The sequence below is a fragment of the Podarcis melisellensis genome, assembly GCF_964234715.1.
Source record: "Podarcis melisellensis genome assembly, chromosome: 3".
In the NCBI taxonomy this organism is placed as follows: Eukaryota; Metazoa; Chordata; class Lepidosauria; order Squamata; family Lacertidae; genus Podarcis; species Podarcis melisellensis.
The window spans coordinates 53,097,033-53,114,790 of NC_138530.1; the positions used below are offsets into that span (position 1 = coordinate 53,097,033).

Consider the following 17,758-nt stretch of genomic DNA (forward strand, 5'->3'; position numbering starts at 1 on the left):
AAAAGAAAATGAAAATAGCTTGCCTAATGAAACATTCTGGCAGCAATCCCAAACCATGTTTTAAATTATGGTGATTCAAAGCCCTTGTCCTAAATCTACGGTTCTCATTCACATAGCCATGGAAGAAACACAGTAATGAATAATCATAAATAGTCAAAAATGGACAATTTGAAATGTTATGAGATTGCATTTTAAGATAAAATTTTAGTTTGAAATGTGAGGGCCTAAGACTTGTAAGCTTTTCCATTTGTTTTGCTTCTTGCAGGAATCAGTTGTGAAATGTCAAAAATTAAATGCCACTGCAGATCAAATCTATCCGTCTCTGAGACAAACAGAACAATTCAAACCAGGAAGCAGTGAGGTTCTCAATCAACCACCACATCCCAAGCCCTGCAATCTCATGCCAGCCAGGGTGCAAGGACTGTGGCTCAGTGCCTGGAGAGACACTGCCAGGCAATACACAATAATGAGTGAGATGGACCTCTGTCTTGGTAAACATTCAACAGGATTGGGAAGCAAGCAAGCAAGCAAGTGCACACACACACACACACACACACACACACACACATATGGAATACTTTAAAATTGTTATGCCAGTAGCAGGCTAGTCCCCTCACAGAATCTGCAGGGCTTTAGATGCAGTAGAAGAAACAGTGGTGGTAGCTTCCTACCTAACTGGCCAAAGCTAGGGCCCCCATGGGTGGAGTCACCCCACCTTCCAATTTGGCAACAGCCCTCTCTGCTAATGGAGGCCAATGTAGAAGTGACTATGCAGCATCCTAACCAGCCATCAACACAGGATTGCACTCTAAAGGCAACTGTAGAATTCTGATGAGAATGTCCATTTCTACACTGAAATCTAATATACTTTAGCCAACTTGTAGAATGTTTACATGGCCCACCCACTCCAAAGTCACCACTCCAGAGCGATCCAATGGCTTTTAATGGAACATAGGGCAAAATAGCAAAGAGGAAACTGGCTGGTTGAACTGTGACAACATCACACTTACTTGCTGGCATCGCAACACTGAAGGCTTTAGACTGAGGCCCTTGGCCCCTCCTGTTTGCGGCGCGAATTTTGAAAATATAGCGTTCCCCAGGCTGCAGATCTTCCACTAGGGCGGATGTCGTATCTCCCGGGTAGGAAATGGACTTTGCTCCGAAGGGCTTGAGAGCGGGGGCGTATGAGAGAATGTATTCTGAAATGATTTGGCAGACGGTTGGAAGGAGGAAACTGAAAACAATCCTGTTTCCAGCGGACAGACTGTATGGGTAGGATGAATTAGAACGTGCATTACTAAAATTAATACACTGGCAATGCACGTCAAGTCAACAGCTGGGGCATCAAAGACATCATATACATAGTTAGTTGAGCAAGCATTCCGTCAGCCATTTTAATTGCAAATGTCCAAATATATTTAAATACCCAACTCTCTCACTCACTATTTATCATTTATATTACCACCCCTACCTTGGACATCATAAGATTTTGCAAATAACACAGTGAATCAGCTGTTTATTAAAAAATAAGAGTTGGTAAAAGGCACATAGTCCATGGCTATATATTAATGCTGATGGACCTATGGCCCATGGGCTTAGATAGGCTTGCCAGGCCTCTGAGGTTGGCCTGCCATGCCATTTTCAGTGAACCATGCCCACCTTTCCCTGGTTCAGCATCATATGCCATCAAATATGGGAAGGTTTAAGCCACACGTGCACTCTTAACTCTTCCAGCTACTGCTTGAAGTGTTAATCATTTGATATCTTAGAGCCTTACACCTCAACCAGCCCTAAATGTAAAGATAACCAAGAACAGCTCTATGTCACTTTTAGAGTTGCATTTAGATATTACCATTACCTTTTAAAATTATGAGTTATATCCAACGAAGTCGTCCGATTCACACAAGTACTTCTGCTTGCAAAACAGAACTTCTCTTTACTCTTCTCTCCCAAATCTGTTGTAGGGGTTCCACCAACCCTCTGGAGCAGATTTGCAGGAGGGAGGGAGGGAGGGAGGGAGGGGAGAGGAGAGGGAAGAGAAGTTCTGTTTTGCAAGCAGAAGTCAATGTGCAGATGAGATGACTTCACTGGATACAACCCAGTGCCAATAGCAATGAAGATGTGCTCCTTTCTGCACTGCCAAGGTAAGGCAACAAACTACAGGCAACATGAGAGCAGTGCACACCATAGCTGCTGGCTCCTCCTCATGCCAGCATCATCCCTCTCAGACACTGGAGCACAGCTGACACAAGACATTGGCACTTCCTCAACAGCATGGGAAGCAGCAGGGCTTCAGATCAGGAATCAATGAGAAGAGATACAGCTAACTGGAGAAGGAAGGCAATAGGTAGGTTAGGATAGTATTTTCCCTCTCACTTGCCACTTGACTCATCTGGAGCTTGTGCTCACAATGCTTCACTTTGGAGTTTGGCTTCCACCAGAAGGATATGTCATTTTGGTTCTCTCTGTTTCTCATTTTTCCGATCTTAAATTCTCCAGGTTTCTGCCACAATTTGTGTTTGTTTTTAATCCTCATGAAATGTCATCAGCATTTTGATGTGAATTTCTTATAATAACCACATTTCTGTATGCAATTTTGAGTAACGTACACATTTTTGCAAGCAAACCATTTTTTCTAATAGAATTTGTTTTTGTATGTTATTTTCACCTGTGTATTAATTTTTATACACCCTCCCCAATATATGCATTTTTGTAAATGCTAGTTTGTTTGGAGGACAGAACTGCAAAATTAAGAGAAGTGTGAATTTCAAAAGATTACTGTATTTTGGTTCCCATATTTCAAAAAGTGAATATTTGACAGATTTCCCTTTAGATGCAAATTGAATCAATCAGTTTATAAGAGACATTGATGCCCTCCCCCAACTCTACATTCACCCCAAAGAAAGATCACATGAACCCCTCCACTCCACAACTCATTTGCTGTGTAAAAATGCCTCCTCTGCAGAATTTAACTCTGAATTCTTGATCCCAAAGCATCAGTCCCTTTTCTGCAGTACCAAAAGTGGAGCAATTGCTTTGCATGAGCTGCTGTATTCAGAATTTGCTTCTGTATATATAAAAAGTGGTGCCTATGGTGATAACGCAAAACAACAGAAAATTCAAAATAAAGACAAGTGGATAATACTATCTATGAAAAATATAGACTCTGCCAGCCATTTATAGGACACATAATATCACGGCTTGCCAGCAATAGCTACACGGGGCACGTGTTCTTCCAAAATAGGCAATATTTGGATAGATTAACAAAATTCATCTAGTGTTAACAGAAGGAGTCAGAGTATCTGTGCAAATTAAAAATAGACCTCTCTTGTGGCTGCTTTCACCACCCTGTATAATCCAGTCTCTTCCGGTTCAGCCTTCTTGACCCACACCTTCCATGCTGGTCTGTCTGCACAACCTTCCCCTCTATGTGGGGTTATGGTGTAGAATTTGGAACTTGCCCATAGATCATGCTGATGGCTAGAAATGCCTTGAACAAAGGTAGCAAAGAGAATCAAGCAGTCAAAGAAAATCTGAGGGATTGTGGCTCAGTGAAAGTTATGGGAATTCTCTCTTATTGGTCCCTCACAAAACTTAAATCCGTGGGAGAGAAGGAAAATCTACCAGGCCATTTTAGATCTGGGGTGTAGCTGAGCACTCAGGAGTCAAGGTCAAAATGTTCCACAGCTGAAACTCTGTTTGCAGCACTGTGAACAACCTAAGACATTTCAGCCTGCCAGCAGACCACCAGGCAATAAAAGCATATTAACTAGAACTAGAGAACTAGCAGCCCTCTAAATGTTGTTGGACTATAACCCAATCAACATTGATCCTTGGCAATTCTGGCTGTGGTTGATGGGAGTCAGAGTTCAAGAAGATATGGAGAGCCACAGATCCCCCAGTCCTGGACCTAGAGCAGAGCAGCAGGATTTCCAAGCCACAAACAGAAGCTGAGTACATTATAGCCACTGGATTTTCAGGATTGAATATGGTTTCCTTCATATTTGCTCAGTAGATGGAGCTTAGAACCTCTCATGTTCGTTTGTTAATGTATTAATTGCCTTTCATATTAATTTCAAGGTGATTTACAGTTGTTCTGCTATACATACAGCAATTTCTATGTGGTTGCCACCTACCTTTCACTTTTCCTTCACTCTCCGGAAGAGCATCCCAGGTAGCAGCAACAGTTGCTGTTTTGCCTTTGATTGGCCAAACATTCAGGTTTTCTGGAGCACCAGTGGGAGCTGTGACATATACAACAGACCAAAAAGAAAAAGTGGGAAAGGAGTAGTGAAAATAAGCAATGGAGTTGGGCGGTGGAATCCAGGCATTTGAAAAGAGGTAGGTGCCACCTGAAGCAAATTGAAAGCAACCACATTTTTGGTGGATGGTGTTGGTGTTGTTTTTTTAAAATCCAGATTCTGCAAAACCCTTTGGAAATGGACTAAAGCAGCCTTCCCCAACCTGGTTCCCTCCAGTTGTTGTTGGACTCCATGATCCCTGAGCCAGGATGTTCCATGGTCAGGGATAATGGGAGCTGGAGTCCACAACTACTGGAGGAAACAAATTTGGGAAAGACTGGACTAAAAGAACCCAAACAAAACCAGCCTCTTTTTCTTACTTGTGTGTATGGCACTAATACCATCATACACAAATGTTCATGTGTGTTTAGGGCCCAAACGAGACATCACAGTAAAATGTACACCCAAAATAGTAGAAGTACATTTACCTACTCCTCATCCTCTATTATGCCTGTCAAAACTTACCCATGCTATGACGTTTCCACATTTTCTGACCACTTCCAAGGGGCAATGATGTAGAGTGAGTTGGGGACAGAAACAAAGAATGACATCACAGCACGAGATATGTGCTATTAGATATTACAGTAGAAGAGAGGGGAGCAAAATGATTGTGGCAGGATTCACCTGACGAGTCCCATCAGTGGAAGCCCTAAGCAATGACTTCCAGTTGTACAATGGGGCTCCTCCCTTTCCCTCCCCCTGCGCTCCCTCATGTCCATCCCCAAATTGGCTCAGGGGGAGTCAGGAGAACTCCCAGAACCATGCACAATGGGAGAAGAGGGGGGATTGTTCCATCAGTCAAGCTGAAAGACTTGTGCTGATGGAACACATTGAATTCCTCCCATGAAATCCATCTGGGCAGCATGTGCCCGTATGGTGGAACATCATATATGGCCCTCAAACACAATTCTTTTCAGTTGGGTAATCAATTGCTGAGTCACTAAGAAATGAGATGTTGAATGGTATAGAATTCTGTGTAAAGGAGCCCCAAGTAGTCGCAGATCCAACCCCAAGTAATTAATTCGTATAAATCACATTCTTAAATATACATACCAGCTTCTGGGGTTCTCTGATAAACTGAGGCACTCCACTTGCCTTCCCTTTCTCCCTGCGAGATTCGAACTGCAAATTCATACATGGTGTCTGGAATCAGTTTATCTACCAACACCCTTCTGTTGGGTATTTGTTTGTAATCCCACCTCGCTGATTCCCCTTTCTCTCGATAACGGACAGTGTACTGCCTTAGAATAAAATACGGAAGAATGCATTGTTAACCACAGTCACAAGATATAAAGCACAACTATAACTGTTCAGCTTATCACAAGTCCATTGGGCTATATTCACCAGAAGTACAAGTTAAATGTTTTTTTTTGGGGGGGAACATAGTAATTCTCAGTCACAATAATAAGGCCATGATCACATTTCCTCAAACATAGGAGTGTCATTAAAATTAATCGTGTGTCACATGATCTTCTACACTAAATCATAGTGTCTGGAGTTTCCCAGACATACCCAGAATACCGCAGTCAGAAGCAGTGTCCAGGCAGAAAACAGCGAAATGTCTGGGAAAATCTGGACGCATGGCAATACCCATGCCGGCAGTGTTGTTTTTGTTGATCTTCCTGAAAAATACCTCAAAAATGTCGTTTTTGTGATTTTGCCAAAAAAGGTCACCAACTTTGACCAAAAAAAAGCTCAAACCTTGCCCAAGAAAGCTCAACAACTTTTATGTCCAGATCTTCACTTTTTAAAATATGGCAACCCTAATGGTTCTCGTGCTTCTGTAAGAGCTTGCACAAGCAGCTCCAATTAAGTTTCACTGTCTTTGCTCAATGCTCCAGCATGAGGTGTTTGAAAAAATGCTTCTAAATGGAAATGCAAGAGTGGTTCACCCAGTGGGGCAAAGCCAGAGCAATAGCCTCCCAGCAACAGCATCACTGCCGCTTATTGGGAGGGGTGTGGTGGTAGCAAGATCAGAGCTGTTGCAGGTGCACCAGTGGGAGTGACAGACTGACTCCACAGGTGCTTGCCTAGTCCCGGCATTGCTGCTGCCTTGTCCCTAGAGCTGTGGCTCTGCCCCACCAAGCAAGCCACTCCTCAATAAATGGGCACTGAAGAAAAGGGCCCTCAGTGTGGCAAATATATCTAAGGAACCCCCAATATGGAGCCAGCACTGGGTAAGGCAACTTCTGTAAGGCCTTTTATATAAATCTCTCTCTTCCTGTCCTCATCTATTTCATTTTCTGAATTAAAAACAATCCTAATAGAAGAAAAACAATACCACTTCTGGAAAATGAAGGTGTGACCATCCACAACAATACTTTTCACACCTTATCTGCAATGAAAAGGGGACACCAGTCTGCTAGGCAGTACACTGCTGATTGTTGAGGTCAGATACCCACCAAATTATGCCAGACATGCTGTGGATTGGCACTGGTACAGGTCAGCCTTATTACTCATGTGCAAAGGAAGGTATGAAACCACTTGCTTTATTTTATCCTGAAGTGATCCCCTGACCATGCCATCTTTCAGTAGCTTCATACAGGTTGGACTTGGAACACCTCTGGCATATCTAGATGCAAACAAAATAATCTCTAGTACCTAGAGGAGACAGGCTTCTTCTGCTTCTCATAGATGGGATCTGTCCAGGTAACAAGCACGGACTGAGAAGACATTACACGAACAGCGATGTCTTTTGTCTCCTCCAGCTCATCCTCTTCTGAAATGCAACCACAATGGTGTGTCAGTAATGAGAATTCTGGACATCATCATTATTAGCAATGGCCTCTTATATCACCAGAACTACATGATGCTTCTATATTGAGCCAGGCTTAATGGTCCTGCTTACATAATTATCCTGATTAGCCCCTTAGCCCACTCAACCTCAGATGGGTGACTTCAATCAAAGCCTTCTTTCTTTACTATTATGGCCACTTACAGGCTGGCTACTCATGTTAGTAAACCATGATCAATAGCTCAAATGGCTGGAGTTAAATACTGGTAATTTATAGCAGGCATAGTCTCAAAAATATAGAATACTGTGATTCATTTGTTTCCCCCCCAAACCCTAAATTAGAAATGTCAGTATCAATCTTAAAATGCAGTGAAGCAGGGATGGAGAAGCCTGTGGCCCTCCAGATGTTATTGGACTCCTGAGGGAACCCAACTAGCCTCCACACATCTGGGAACAGACTGCAAGACTGGTAGAGGGCACAGTATCCAATTAAGTGTGAATCCTAGCAGGTTTCTTCTTTAAAAATATTGAATGATAGTTCCACTCCAGCCTTCTTTAGTTTCCATAGCCACCCACGGATGTGGCACAATTCCCTGTGACCAAGGCCATGGGCTGAAGCCAGTATGAACTACTCAACACACACCAACACTATACAAGTCAACCAGCTAAAACCAAAGTCTTTGCTTCCTATCTTGCACCACCTGTTCCCAATTCATCACTAAGTAACTAGGATTTCATCTCTTTCCCCCGGGGACAAATTAGATCAGATAGTTTAAGACTGTACCACATGAAGATAAGATTATTCCATTACATCTGCATAGGCTATGCTGCAGCCAATATGAGTTTTGCTTTTTAAGATTAAGCTGATTGTCATTTCCTTCCTTCAAGGCAACCTCCTTCACCTTGCTCCGCATATTCCTACATGCATTGGCGGACTGGCAGCACAGCCTTCTTGAGGTTAGAACTTGGACAAGAGCCTCTGACCTTAATTTCCCACCAGTTGCTCTTCCCACCTCCGCTTAGGGTGACTTCATTTGCCATTGCTCCATCTTGAGCTAACAAGTTACAGCTGGATTTCCTGCACTGTTTACACGGAAATTAAACCAGTTTCTCTTCTGAGTCTCATTTGAGTATGAAGTAGCAGTCATGCAGCGTGTAGTGAATCATAATGCCACACCTCACATGCAATTCTCTCAAAGAGGAATCACCTTTGGGGTTTCCACACCTGTACACTTTCCTGTAGGAAATTCCCCAGCTGTTCTACTCTGAAATTCCTCTACATTTTACCTCATATGGAAACACTGACCAAGGGGCTATGCAAACCCATCAGACAAATTTTGATAACTTCTGTTGGTTGGGATAGCTCAGTTGGAAGAACATGAGATACTTAATCTCAGAGTCATGGGTTCGAACCCCACATTGGGCAAAAGATTCCTGCATTGCAGGAGGTTGGACTAGATGATCCTCACAGTCCCTTCCAACTCTACAATTCTATGATTCTGTCTTCTCTTTGTCTGGCGATTCAGTGAGCAGTTTGTTGATGTTTTTCTTAAAATGTGGCACACAAAACTTCTAAAGATATGGAGTATGTAACATCAGAACCAAATGAGGCTTAAACAAAGTACAAGTTTGCCCTTAATTTGAAGCTCTTTTGCTTAAAATTGACCCCTAATAGTTGAAATTGGACCCCTCTTGACTAATTAACTGAAGCTTGGGACAATTAAACCAATAAAACCTACCGGTTCTAATACTGTTGCCAAGTTTTATCTCCACTAAACTGTTGTAAGTGTGGAGTAATACTTGGCTTGCTAATGCTCAATTTAGCTGAAACATTACAAAAATTATAAGCTACCTCTTCTATGAAGTTACTGCAACTTAGTTTGAGTAATTCAACATAATAGTAGTCATACTCAGAGTGGACCCAGTGAAAGTAATGTGCATGATGAATTTGGGCTCATTAATTTCAATGGGTCAACTTTAAGGAGAACTTAGTTGGATACAAGCCATTGCTTTTTTCGTCCTGGTCAGGATTTTTCTTTTGCTTAATTAAACACCTATAACTGCTTACATAGCAGATCATAACACATGCAGCCAAATTATAGATATAAGTGTATTAGACACTTTCAGGAATCTGCTTTAATTAGTGAATTAACCCACTGAACCAAATTACTAGGGAGAAGGAATCAGCACAAACGTCTCCACTTGCCCAGCAGAACACACTCACACCCCACTGTTCTGGGCATTCTCCTGACCCTCTAGAGTGGCACAGGGGATGACATGGGGGGGCCCTATTGCACTATTGGGTGCCCTTGCATTGGCTTCTGCTAGGGTGCCTGGTTAGTTGAACCCAACCCAATGCTTCATCATCCCAAACAAAAGTGCCAGACCTTATTTGGTGCGAAATAAACTTTGGCCTTGACTTACCTAATCTTTTAACCTCATGACTTCTTTCTTCTTTTGGCAGTGGCTTATAACTCATCTTTCTGCTGCTCTCTCCATATCCCAAGAGGTAACCTGGATATCTACGTAGGCTCCTTGAACCTGAAGAATGGGGTGGCCTCCACCGAACAAACGCCCTGTCAGCTGACGATGGTCGGCCGCGCACTCTTAAAGGTCTGCTTGGCACTTCCTTCTCTTCAAAAAAATGTAAAAACACACAAACACACAAATCAAGAGTTACTCTTAAGCCCTCTTCATGTGTTAACTGTTTAACATAAGCAGCACCTTTTTTTTAACCTTCGCAATTTATTAATTGAGCAGACAAGTTTGATAAATGGTGAATCTGAGATAAGGCTAGAGAAATGAAGCAGTGGTGCAAGGGGGATAAATAATCAATTCATCACTTTAAGGGTCCGGTGGGGCTTCCCGATTCTACACCACTCCCAAGGAGGCTGCAGGCTTAGGGTTTCACCAGGTTGACAACCATTGAAGGGATTAGGAGGTGCCAGCAGCCATTGGCGGAGGAAGAGGAATGGAGGGGAGCACACCGCCCCCACCAGTGCGATCCCAGTGGAGTGCCATCGCTGGGCGCCACACCCCTATGGGCAGCATGCCACGCCCCCAGGACGCACGCCCCACCCCTATGGGCGCCGCGCCACGCCCCTGTGGGTGGCACACTCTGCCCCGGGATGCACGCCAGCCCCGCCCCCACCTGCTCTCCACCCCCTCCCGGTGCCAGAGCATGAAGTTCCACCACTGCCAGCAGCTTATTCCTCCACTCCCTGAGAATCTGAGCAGCTACCATACACCCACCCATTATTGGAAGTTTGGTTGCTTAGCTTTGATAAGGCCTGGTGGTCTATAAAGAACCGTAAGGTTTTGAGTGGTTGGGAAGGACTGAACGCTCACTTTTCTACCCCTTCCCTTCCCAACTGGAAGTCAACCACAGGCGTTGTACATGATTTTAAAAATAATAATCATAGAACTACATTTTCTGGAGGGTACCCATGCTATGTTACTCTAGAGGAAGGGAGTATAGAGAAAAAATCAGGAAGCAATGGCTACAAAATGCAAAAGGAGTGTGACAATTCTATATAAAGCTCAAAGTAAGTAAACTGACTATTCAGAACAACAGCTGAGAAACACCAATTATTGCTGTTGCAAATGGTCACAGTGCTTGTTTTAAGCTGTACACAGAATGGTCCCAGACAATTATTATTTTTACATTTCATAGTCATTTCGACCCATTTTTTTCTCTACCCATGTATATCTCATGCCGGCTGAAGATGTGGATTCTAGTTTGCAAAGTCTTACTCCGTAATCAACCTGTTAGTCTCTACAGACTTTTTGTTGTCAGAGCAATATACAATATGTAGCTCTGCCCTATCATAAGATATGGAACAAGATAAACAATCACATTCCTTTAGACCAAATATGAAGAGCCTTTGGCCTGCATGAGGAGGGGAAGGCTTATCCCTTCCTTCTCTAGTCATAACATCTCCCCCCCCAAAAAAAAAAAAACCCCACCATCATGGCTATTATTGTTGTTGGCATCTGTCTGCCTTGAAAGCACTAGTAAAAAAAAAAAGGCAGTACCCTTTTGTACCAATGAGAACTTTTGTACAAAACTTTGTAGCACTGCAAGGGGGGTGATTGGTGCTTATGGCTAGGGAGGGAAGTGATAAACCTTCTCTCCTTGTGCACTGTGGCTCCAGTAACAACTGGAATCCCTCTATGCCTGTAAGTGAGTCAAGAAAAATGGAGATGGAGCTTCATGCTATGCATAAAGCACAAGGTATAGTTTGGCCCCAAGAAAGCAAAAATGGAAAGAATGCTTGCAGATGAATTTGCAGATCTAGGCTGTGTACCAAACCAGTGTCAAACAGAGTTGAAGCCAGATGCATAACCAATTATTCATGCACTTGGAAACATTAATCTTGTTCTCAAAGAGAAAAACTGAAATGGAACACGGTGCAAACTGGAGTACTGGTGAGTGCAGACGAAGTGGCAGATTGGGTAAACTCTTTGGTGGCTGCAGAGTTAACGTCTTCAATCCAAGAGATTTAAATTTGACAGCACACTACAAGCTTCTTACATACAAGCTGTCACAAGCCAAGTACTTAAATATATTGAATGCACAAACAAGATACTGGCAGCTGATGCTAGATTAAGAACCAGCCAACTGACACAAGACAATGCACTGAAGGCTGATGGAACTTCAGCAGGGTGCCTTTAGGAATTTCCTCCACCCAAGAATCCTTCAAAGGAAAATCCATTAATTATTAGAAGGGTTACAGTACAGATGGGGAGCTTATTGCACTCCAGGTGTTGTTGGACTCCAACTCCCATCATGCCTGATGACTGGCTAAGCTGGCTGGGGCTGGTGGGAGTTGGAGCCCAGCACCACCTGGAGGGCCATAGGTTCTCCATCCCTGAATTACCAGGTGTCAAAATCATTACTGTTGATACACTAATGCATGGCTCTATGTGGAAGGAACATAACCAGACAACACAGCTGCAAAGATGCAGAAAGAAAAACCCAGAAACTAAATCAAAATAAAATGCAGATAAAGATCAGCAATATTACTTTTTTGGCCTTATACTGGCTCCAAAAGAAATAAAACCAGATCTAAGGCAAAACTGCAGCAATATAACAACTGGAAACCTCAACATCCATGTCAGAGATGGAATGTTACTAAATTGGGAATGTTTAACTGTTTAGTCAGATTTTCTCCAGGGTTAGCAGTGATAACTTTACACAAGTGGTGGAGGCTTAGGGATGAGAAGAAATGTTTGTAATTGTGGTAGATTGTGCAAATATCCATCAATGCATCTATGGTGAAACAACAGTTATGGTGAAGACAGACCACAAGCCACTGGAGAACATAATGAAGAAGCCTCAAGTTGAGGTGCCAACTTGAGCCAGATTGTGCAGCCAGATTGTAAACAATGTTTTCCCCTGCTTCTGAAATATTGTCTGAAAAACTAGCTGTAAACCAAGGACAGAAATACATCAAGCAAACTTTTCAACCAAAACATTTCTACCAAGAAAGAATGCTATACAGCAGTGGGTGGGAAACTCATAGCCCCCCAGGTGTTGTCAGGATAGACCTCCCATCAGTTAGCTGGGACTGATGGATGCTGAAGTCCAACAAATGCTGAAGGGCCATAGGTTAACTGCCTCTGCTACAAAGGAAGATGTTCTGGAGCAGCAAGTACACTTGATGTCATGGACAGGTTGGACACAGAGGAATGGTGGGAGGAATCAGCCGGGGAACCACCAAGGGAAGAAGGCTCAGAGCCTGGGGAGTAGTGGTGTTACAACGACGAGTGGTCAGAGATAGAAGAGGGAGAAGACTGGGAAGGGGTAACAGGGCTTAGTGAGCTGGCAGAAGTCCAGAATCAGAGGCAGAAGCTGAAACAGGTGAGTGGGAGAAGGGAGGCCAAGAGGCAGAGATCAGTCAGGCTGGTGAAGAGCCATGGGTCTCTCCCCATCCTGCTGTGACAAGCTCTCTTCCCCCATTGTCTCCCAGAACCAGAAGAGAGCTGAAATGGGTGGAGCAGTGGCAGGCTGAACATGCAGGGGCAGTCTTTGATTGTTAGGAAACCCCTGGAGAGGAAGGGACTTTGACGGCTGTGGTGTGGGGAGGTGAGGACTTTCAGTATCGGCAACTGATTAATGTGGCCAGACCTACCAGAGATGAGCTGCTGTGCTCATTAGGCCTGACACTCAGCCCAGTCTGTGAAGATTGTGTTTTTGCTAATAAAGCGTTAACTCCAACTTTGACTATGTGATTTACTGCCGACTCGCTCTTTGACACATGATATTCACAAGCATTCCAGCCACTGAAGAGAAAATGGAAGAAATAAGAAACAAAGATGAAACTATGAAAAAAGTTTATTAGGATGATAAAAGGAGATTGGCCCAAAATCAAGTCTCAAGAGCAATGGGAAATTAAGGACTTCTGGAGCATCAAAGCAGAGTTAACAACAGAAAAGGGACTTGTACTCTAAGGAGAATGAATCGTTATTCCAAAAACCACTGACACCAGGCATATTAAAGAAGATTCAGACAGGATGCTTTGGCATTGTAGTGTGCAAAAAAAGCAGGGGGAGGGAAATGACATACTAAATTGGCCAGGCATGAATACTCAGATATGGTGTCCAGATGTTCCACGTGTTTGGAATATCAGAAAGGAAATGCCAGGAGCCAATGACACTTAGAGACATCCCTGACAATTTATGGCAAGGAACTGAAACTGATTTGTTCAGAGGTGAACAAAACAAGAACCATACCCTCCAACATTTATCCGATGAAAATAGGGACGTCCTATTATTATTATTATTTATACCCCACCCAGCCCATCTGACTGGGTTGCCCCAGTCACTCTGGGCGGCTTCCAACATAAACAAAAACATAATAAAAACTTTAAACATTTTAAAACCTCCCTGTATAGGGCTGCCTTCAGATGGCTCCGGGGTCAGATAACTCCAAACCCATCAACATTTCTCCAGTGAAAATAGGGTCATCCTAAGGAAAAGTGGGACATTCCAGGATCAAATCAGAAACCAGGACAGTTTCTGTAAATCTGAGACTATCCCTGGAAAATAGGGACAATAATATGCCCATTGTGGCATATTACAACAGATACCCTGAAATCATGGTTGCAAGATGTTTGCAAGCATGGTACTGTAGTTCTAGGAAGGCACAAGTTACATAGTACAGTATTTTTCCGTGTATAAGACGCCCCCTATTTTGGGGGACTCCAAATTAAGAAAAAACCCCTCAGCACTACCCGTGTATAAGACGAGCCCCAATTTGAAAACTATTTTTGGGGGTAAAAAAAACAACAACCCTAGTCTTATACACGGAAAAATACGGTATATATCCAACAACAACTCTCAGGATACACCAGCTAAATTTGCATCATTTGTTAAACATACAGTCACCAGCCATTACTTCCAACAAGCAAATAGGTTGTGTGATGTGCAGACAGGAAAAAGGGGGTTGGGGAGACAAAAAAGAGAACAAATGTTGGCACACATTCCCAAGCATTTTGAACTACAGAGACACACAAATTGCGGCAGAAGCATCTCCAACACAGGCTGTGAATGGGTAGAAGATGAAAATCTCACTTTCAAGCCACAAATAGACATCCATAAAGAAATGGAATAATAGGAAAACATAATGAATTATAGACTGAAGCAAATTCCCCCCAATTAAGGAGGGGGAGAAATCCCTTAAACAGCCCAATGTAGCCATGCATGGAATGCTAGATGGGGGGGGGGCAAACACAAAGCCTGATGAAGACTGAGCATGCTCCATAGCAATAGAATGCTCATTGACTGTGAGAGGAGGGGAATAGAATGGAGCGAGTGGAATGCTGATCAGGCAGTACTCCATACTGCAACATTTTGCTGCAGGCCTCACCTATATTTACCCAAAGCATTCTACCTTTTCCCTATCCCCTTTAAAACTACAAACTGATGTTCTAGGCAGCTATTACATACAATAAAGTACCTGGCAAACAGATCGCCCTTTCAGCAACCACTGCCCTTTCTTCAATTAAAAACCTTTCAGTCAGCCTTTTTTATTTCCTGTATTTTCTTTTTAAAGTTGTAAATTGTCTTTGAAGAGTGCAGCTAACTACTGCAGTATGTTCATTTTGTATTCCTCCAGCAACCCATAGAAGTAGTTATAGGCCAAGGTTTACCAGCCAGTTAAGTCTAGATTACAGGCGTTGCGGCTTGTAATGCAGCTCACAAAGAATGCAGCAGTAGGCACGAGTCCTATGAACAATAATGCAATTTTGCCAGCAACGCAGGGCTGTTCAATATTCTATTATGTAGCAGGTTTTATTCTAAGGTCTTTAAATGCATCACGTTCAAGATCTACAGACCTTGCACATCCACATACTGCTATCTCTCCTGGCTCTTCATTCTGCAATAAATGAGTCTTATTTACGAAGACTGAATACATTCCTACTGGCCACATAATATCACTGAACTTTTGCTAGCTTGGTTTGGCAGGAAGGGAGTCTGCAGTTGATCAGTTTTGCCTCCACCAATAAACGTCACAGCTTTCCAACTGGAATTAGTATAAAGAGTTTTCACGGGACAAAGGATACAAAAGGAACCAAATCAGCCAGAAAGTCATATGGAAAGCATTGCATTTAAAACAAATGCGGCTTTAGCCAAGAAACTGCTTATCTGCTCAGATTTTCACTGCAGGCTCTCCTTTTTTTAAAAAAAAAACACAAAACCAAACACCATCTGTGTAGGTCGTAGCAGACATTCTTAAATCTGCAGAAGACTATTGGCTGCTCTTGGGATTCAGTCCTGCTGCAGCGCCTTCTCCCAGAGATAGATTGTGTTCTACTTTACAGGTATCACTCCTCTATTTGAAGGGCTGTCCAGTCCAAGTTCAGCTGAAAAATATAGACCCATAATAAGGGAGAGCAGAAGAAGCCCATCAACAGCTAGTGCTTGGACTGCATATTAAGCAGGTACACAGGTCAAATGCTCATAGACTTCTTCACTAGAATATTCTATTTTGATTTAAATTAGGGTAATTATTCCTAAATATGCATGGGTACATACATGAGCATATGTAAATTTTACGCAAATATGTGCCCTCTTTTTTAGTGATGTTGCCTGATTTTTTTTCTTTTTTGGCATCTGGCCACCCTACCAAGAGATCCAGTTTGCCCAAATGAGCCATTGAGAGAGCTGCTGCCTCTCCATTGGCCTCCCCTGCTGTATTCACCAGTTGTGGTCAGTGATAGGTGGTCCCTCCCATCTATCCAGGACCTATGCTGTTACAAACAAATCAATGGAGGAAAAGGTTTATCACAGACTACAAGACTTGGTGGCTATATGCTACCTTGAGGATCATGGACACCATACCTCTGAACACCAGTCATTAGGAAATAGCAAGGACTATTGCCTCATGCCCTGGTTGTGAGCTTCCCGTAGGCATCTTGCTGGACATTGTGGTCCCCCCCACCTTTTATCTTCACATAATTGTGAGTTGGCAATAGACTGCAAGTGGGGCTGCCTCCCACTCTGAACCTGGGTCTCCCCAGCCATGATTTAATGCTCTATACCACACTATACTGGCTTGCAACCTCAAAGGCTATATAGTAAGCTATGACAATATTGCCAAAAAGGCTTATCTGGGAAATTATACAGTCATGCCTCATGTTATGTTTGCTTCATGTTACGTTCTTTCATGTTATGTTACTTCCGGGTTTTGCCACTTGCGCATGCGCAGAAGCGCAAAATAACCTTGCGGGCATGTGCAGAAGCGGTGAATTGCAACCTGCGCTGGGGCGCCACTGCGGGTTGTGTTCTTTTCATGTTGCAAACAGGCCTCCGGAACGGATCCTGTTCGCAACCAGAGGTACCACTGCATTCAAATTAACGCCATGTGGCATGATTCCTATGCACCCTTTTCCAAGAGTAACTGTATATAACAAGACTAACTTTTTAGAAAATATGCACAGGATTTTTACGCACAGATGTGAGAACCTCAAAATAGGGAAGGCAGGCTAACTCACAGCAGTCCTAGAGAGCAAGCATTTCACTAGACCACACACACAACACGAGACGCAGTCATATACAACTAATCCCTTAAAAATAAGGGGTGGGGGAATGGCTGAATCTTGTTGCCTTTCTAAACTTTGCACAGACTTGATTCATCTATTATTTATAGAGTACACTGTGCATCTGACTGTTCAAACATATATTTTGGAGGAGAAGAATTATTTTTCTTCTTTTTAAAAAAGGAAAACAAACAAACCACTCAAACAAGCAGTCACACCACAGCTATTCCGTTATAATATTCCAAGGGTCTGCCAACCCAAGAACTTCCACCAGTGGAATCCAGGACCCAGAATGCATTCTGTGTAGAAAAACTGTGGAGCTAGCAAGTCTGAAAGCCAACCTAACCACTCCAAAGTGGCTGCTGAGTTGCAAAGACCACCAGGTTTTCAATGGCAGAAATGGTTTGCATAAGCAGAAATGTGTCCTGATAAGACAGCAAAGCAGAATTATGCTTGCGAAGAATGGAAGAATGGAAGGAAGATCGGAGTGGAAAGGAAACACATTAAAATGTGATGTATACAAAATAAATAGTACAGTAAATAGTGATGCAACTATGAAGTGTCCAGGCCTACAGAGAAGCAAGTAAATGCCACACAAATAGCAAAAAGACAAGCCTAAGAAGCTAGAGACCAGTGTGGTTTCTATACCAGGTTAACCTGCGTGTCTTCCCCTAAAGAAT

The 17,758-nt window shown here is 43.0% G+C and overlaps 1 protein-coding gene across 1 annotated transcript in view; it reads right to left on the reverse strand.

Moving 5' to 3' along the window:
• FNDC1 (fibronectin type III domain containing 1) overlaps nucleotides 1-17,758 on the reverse strand; it is an 87,298-nt gene that overhangs the window by 46,402 nt on the left and 23,138 nt on the right. Inside the window, exons 2-6 of the mRNA XM_081906761.1 lie at nucleotides 9,460-9,669; nucleotides 6,903-7,020; nucleotides 5,355-5,542; nucleotides 4,137-4,244; nucleotides 1,011-1,199 (exon numbers count right to left, since the gene is read on the reverse strand). Coding sequence (XP_081762887.1) covers nucleotides 1,011-1,199; nucleotides 4,137-4,244; nucleotides 5,355-5,542; nucleotides 6,903-7,020; nucleotides 9,460-9,669 — 813 coding nt within the window. The remainder of the gene's footprint in view (nucleotides 1-1,010; nucleotides 1,200-4,136; nucleotides 4,245-5,354; nucleotides 5,543-6,902; nucleotides 7,021-9,459; nucleotides 9,670-17,758) is intronic.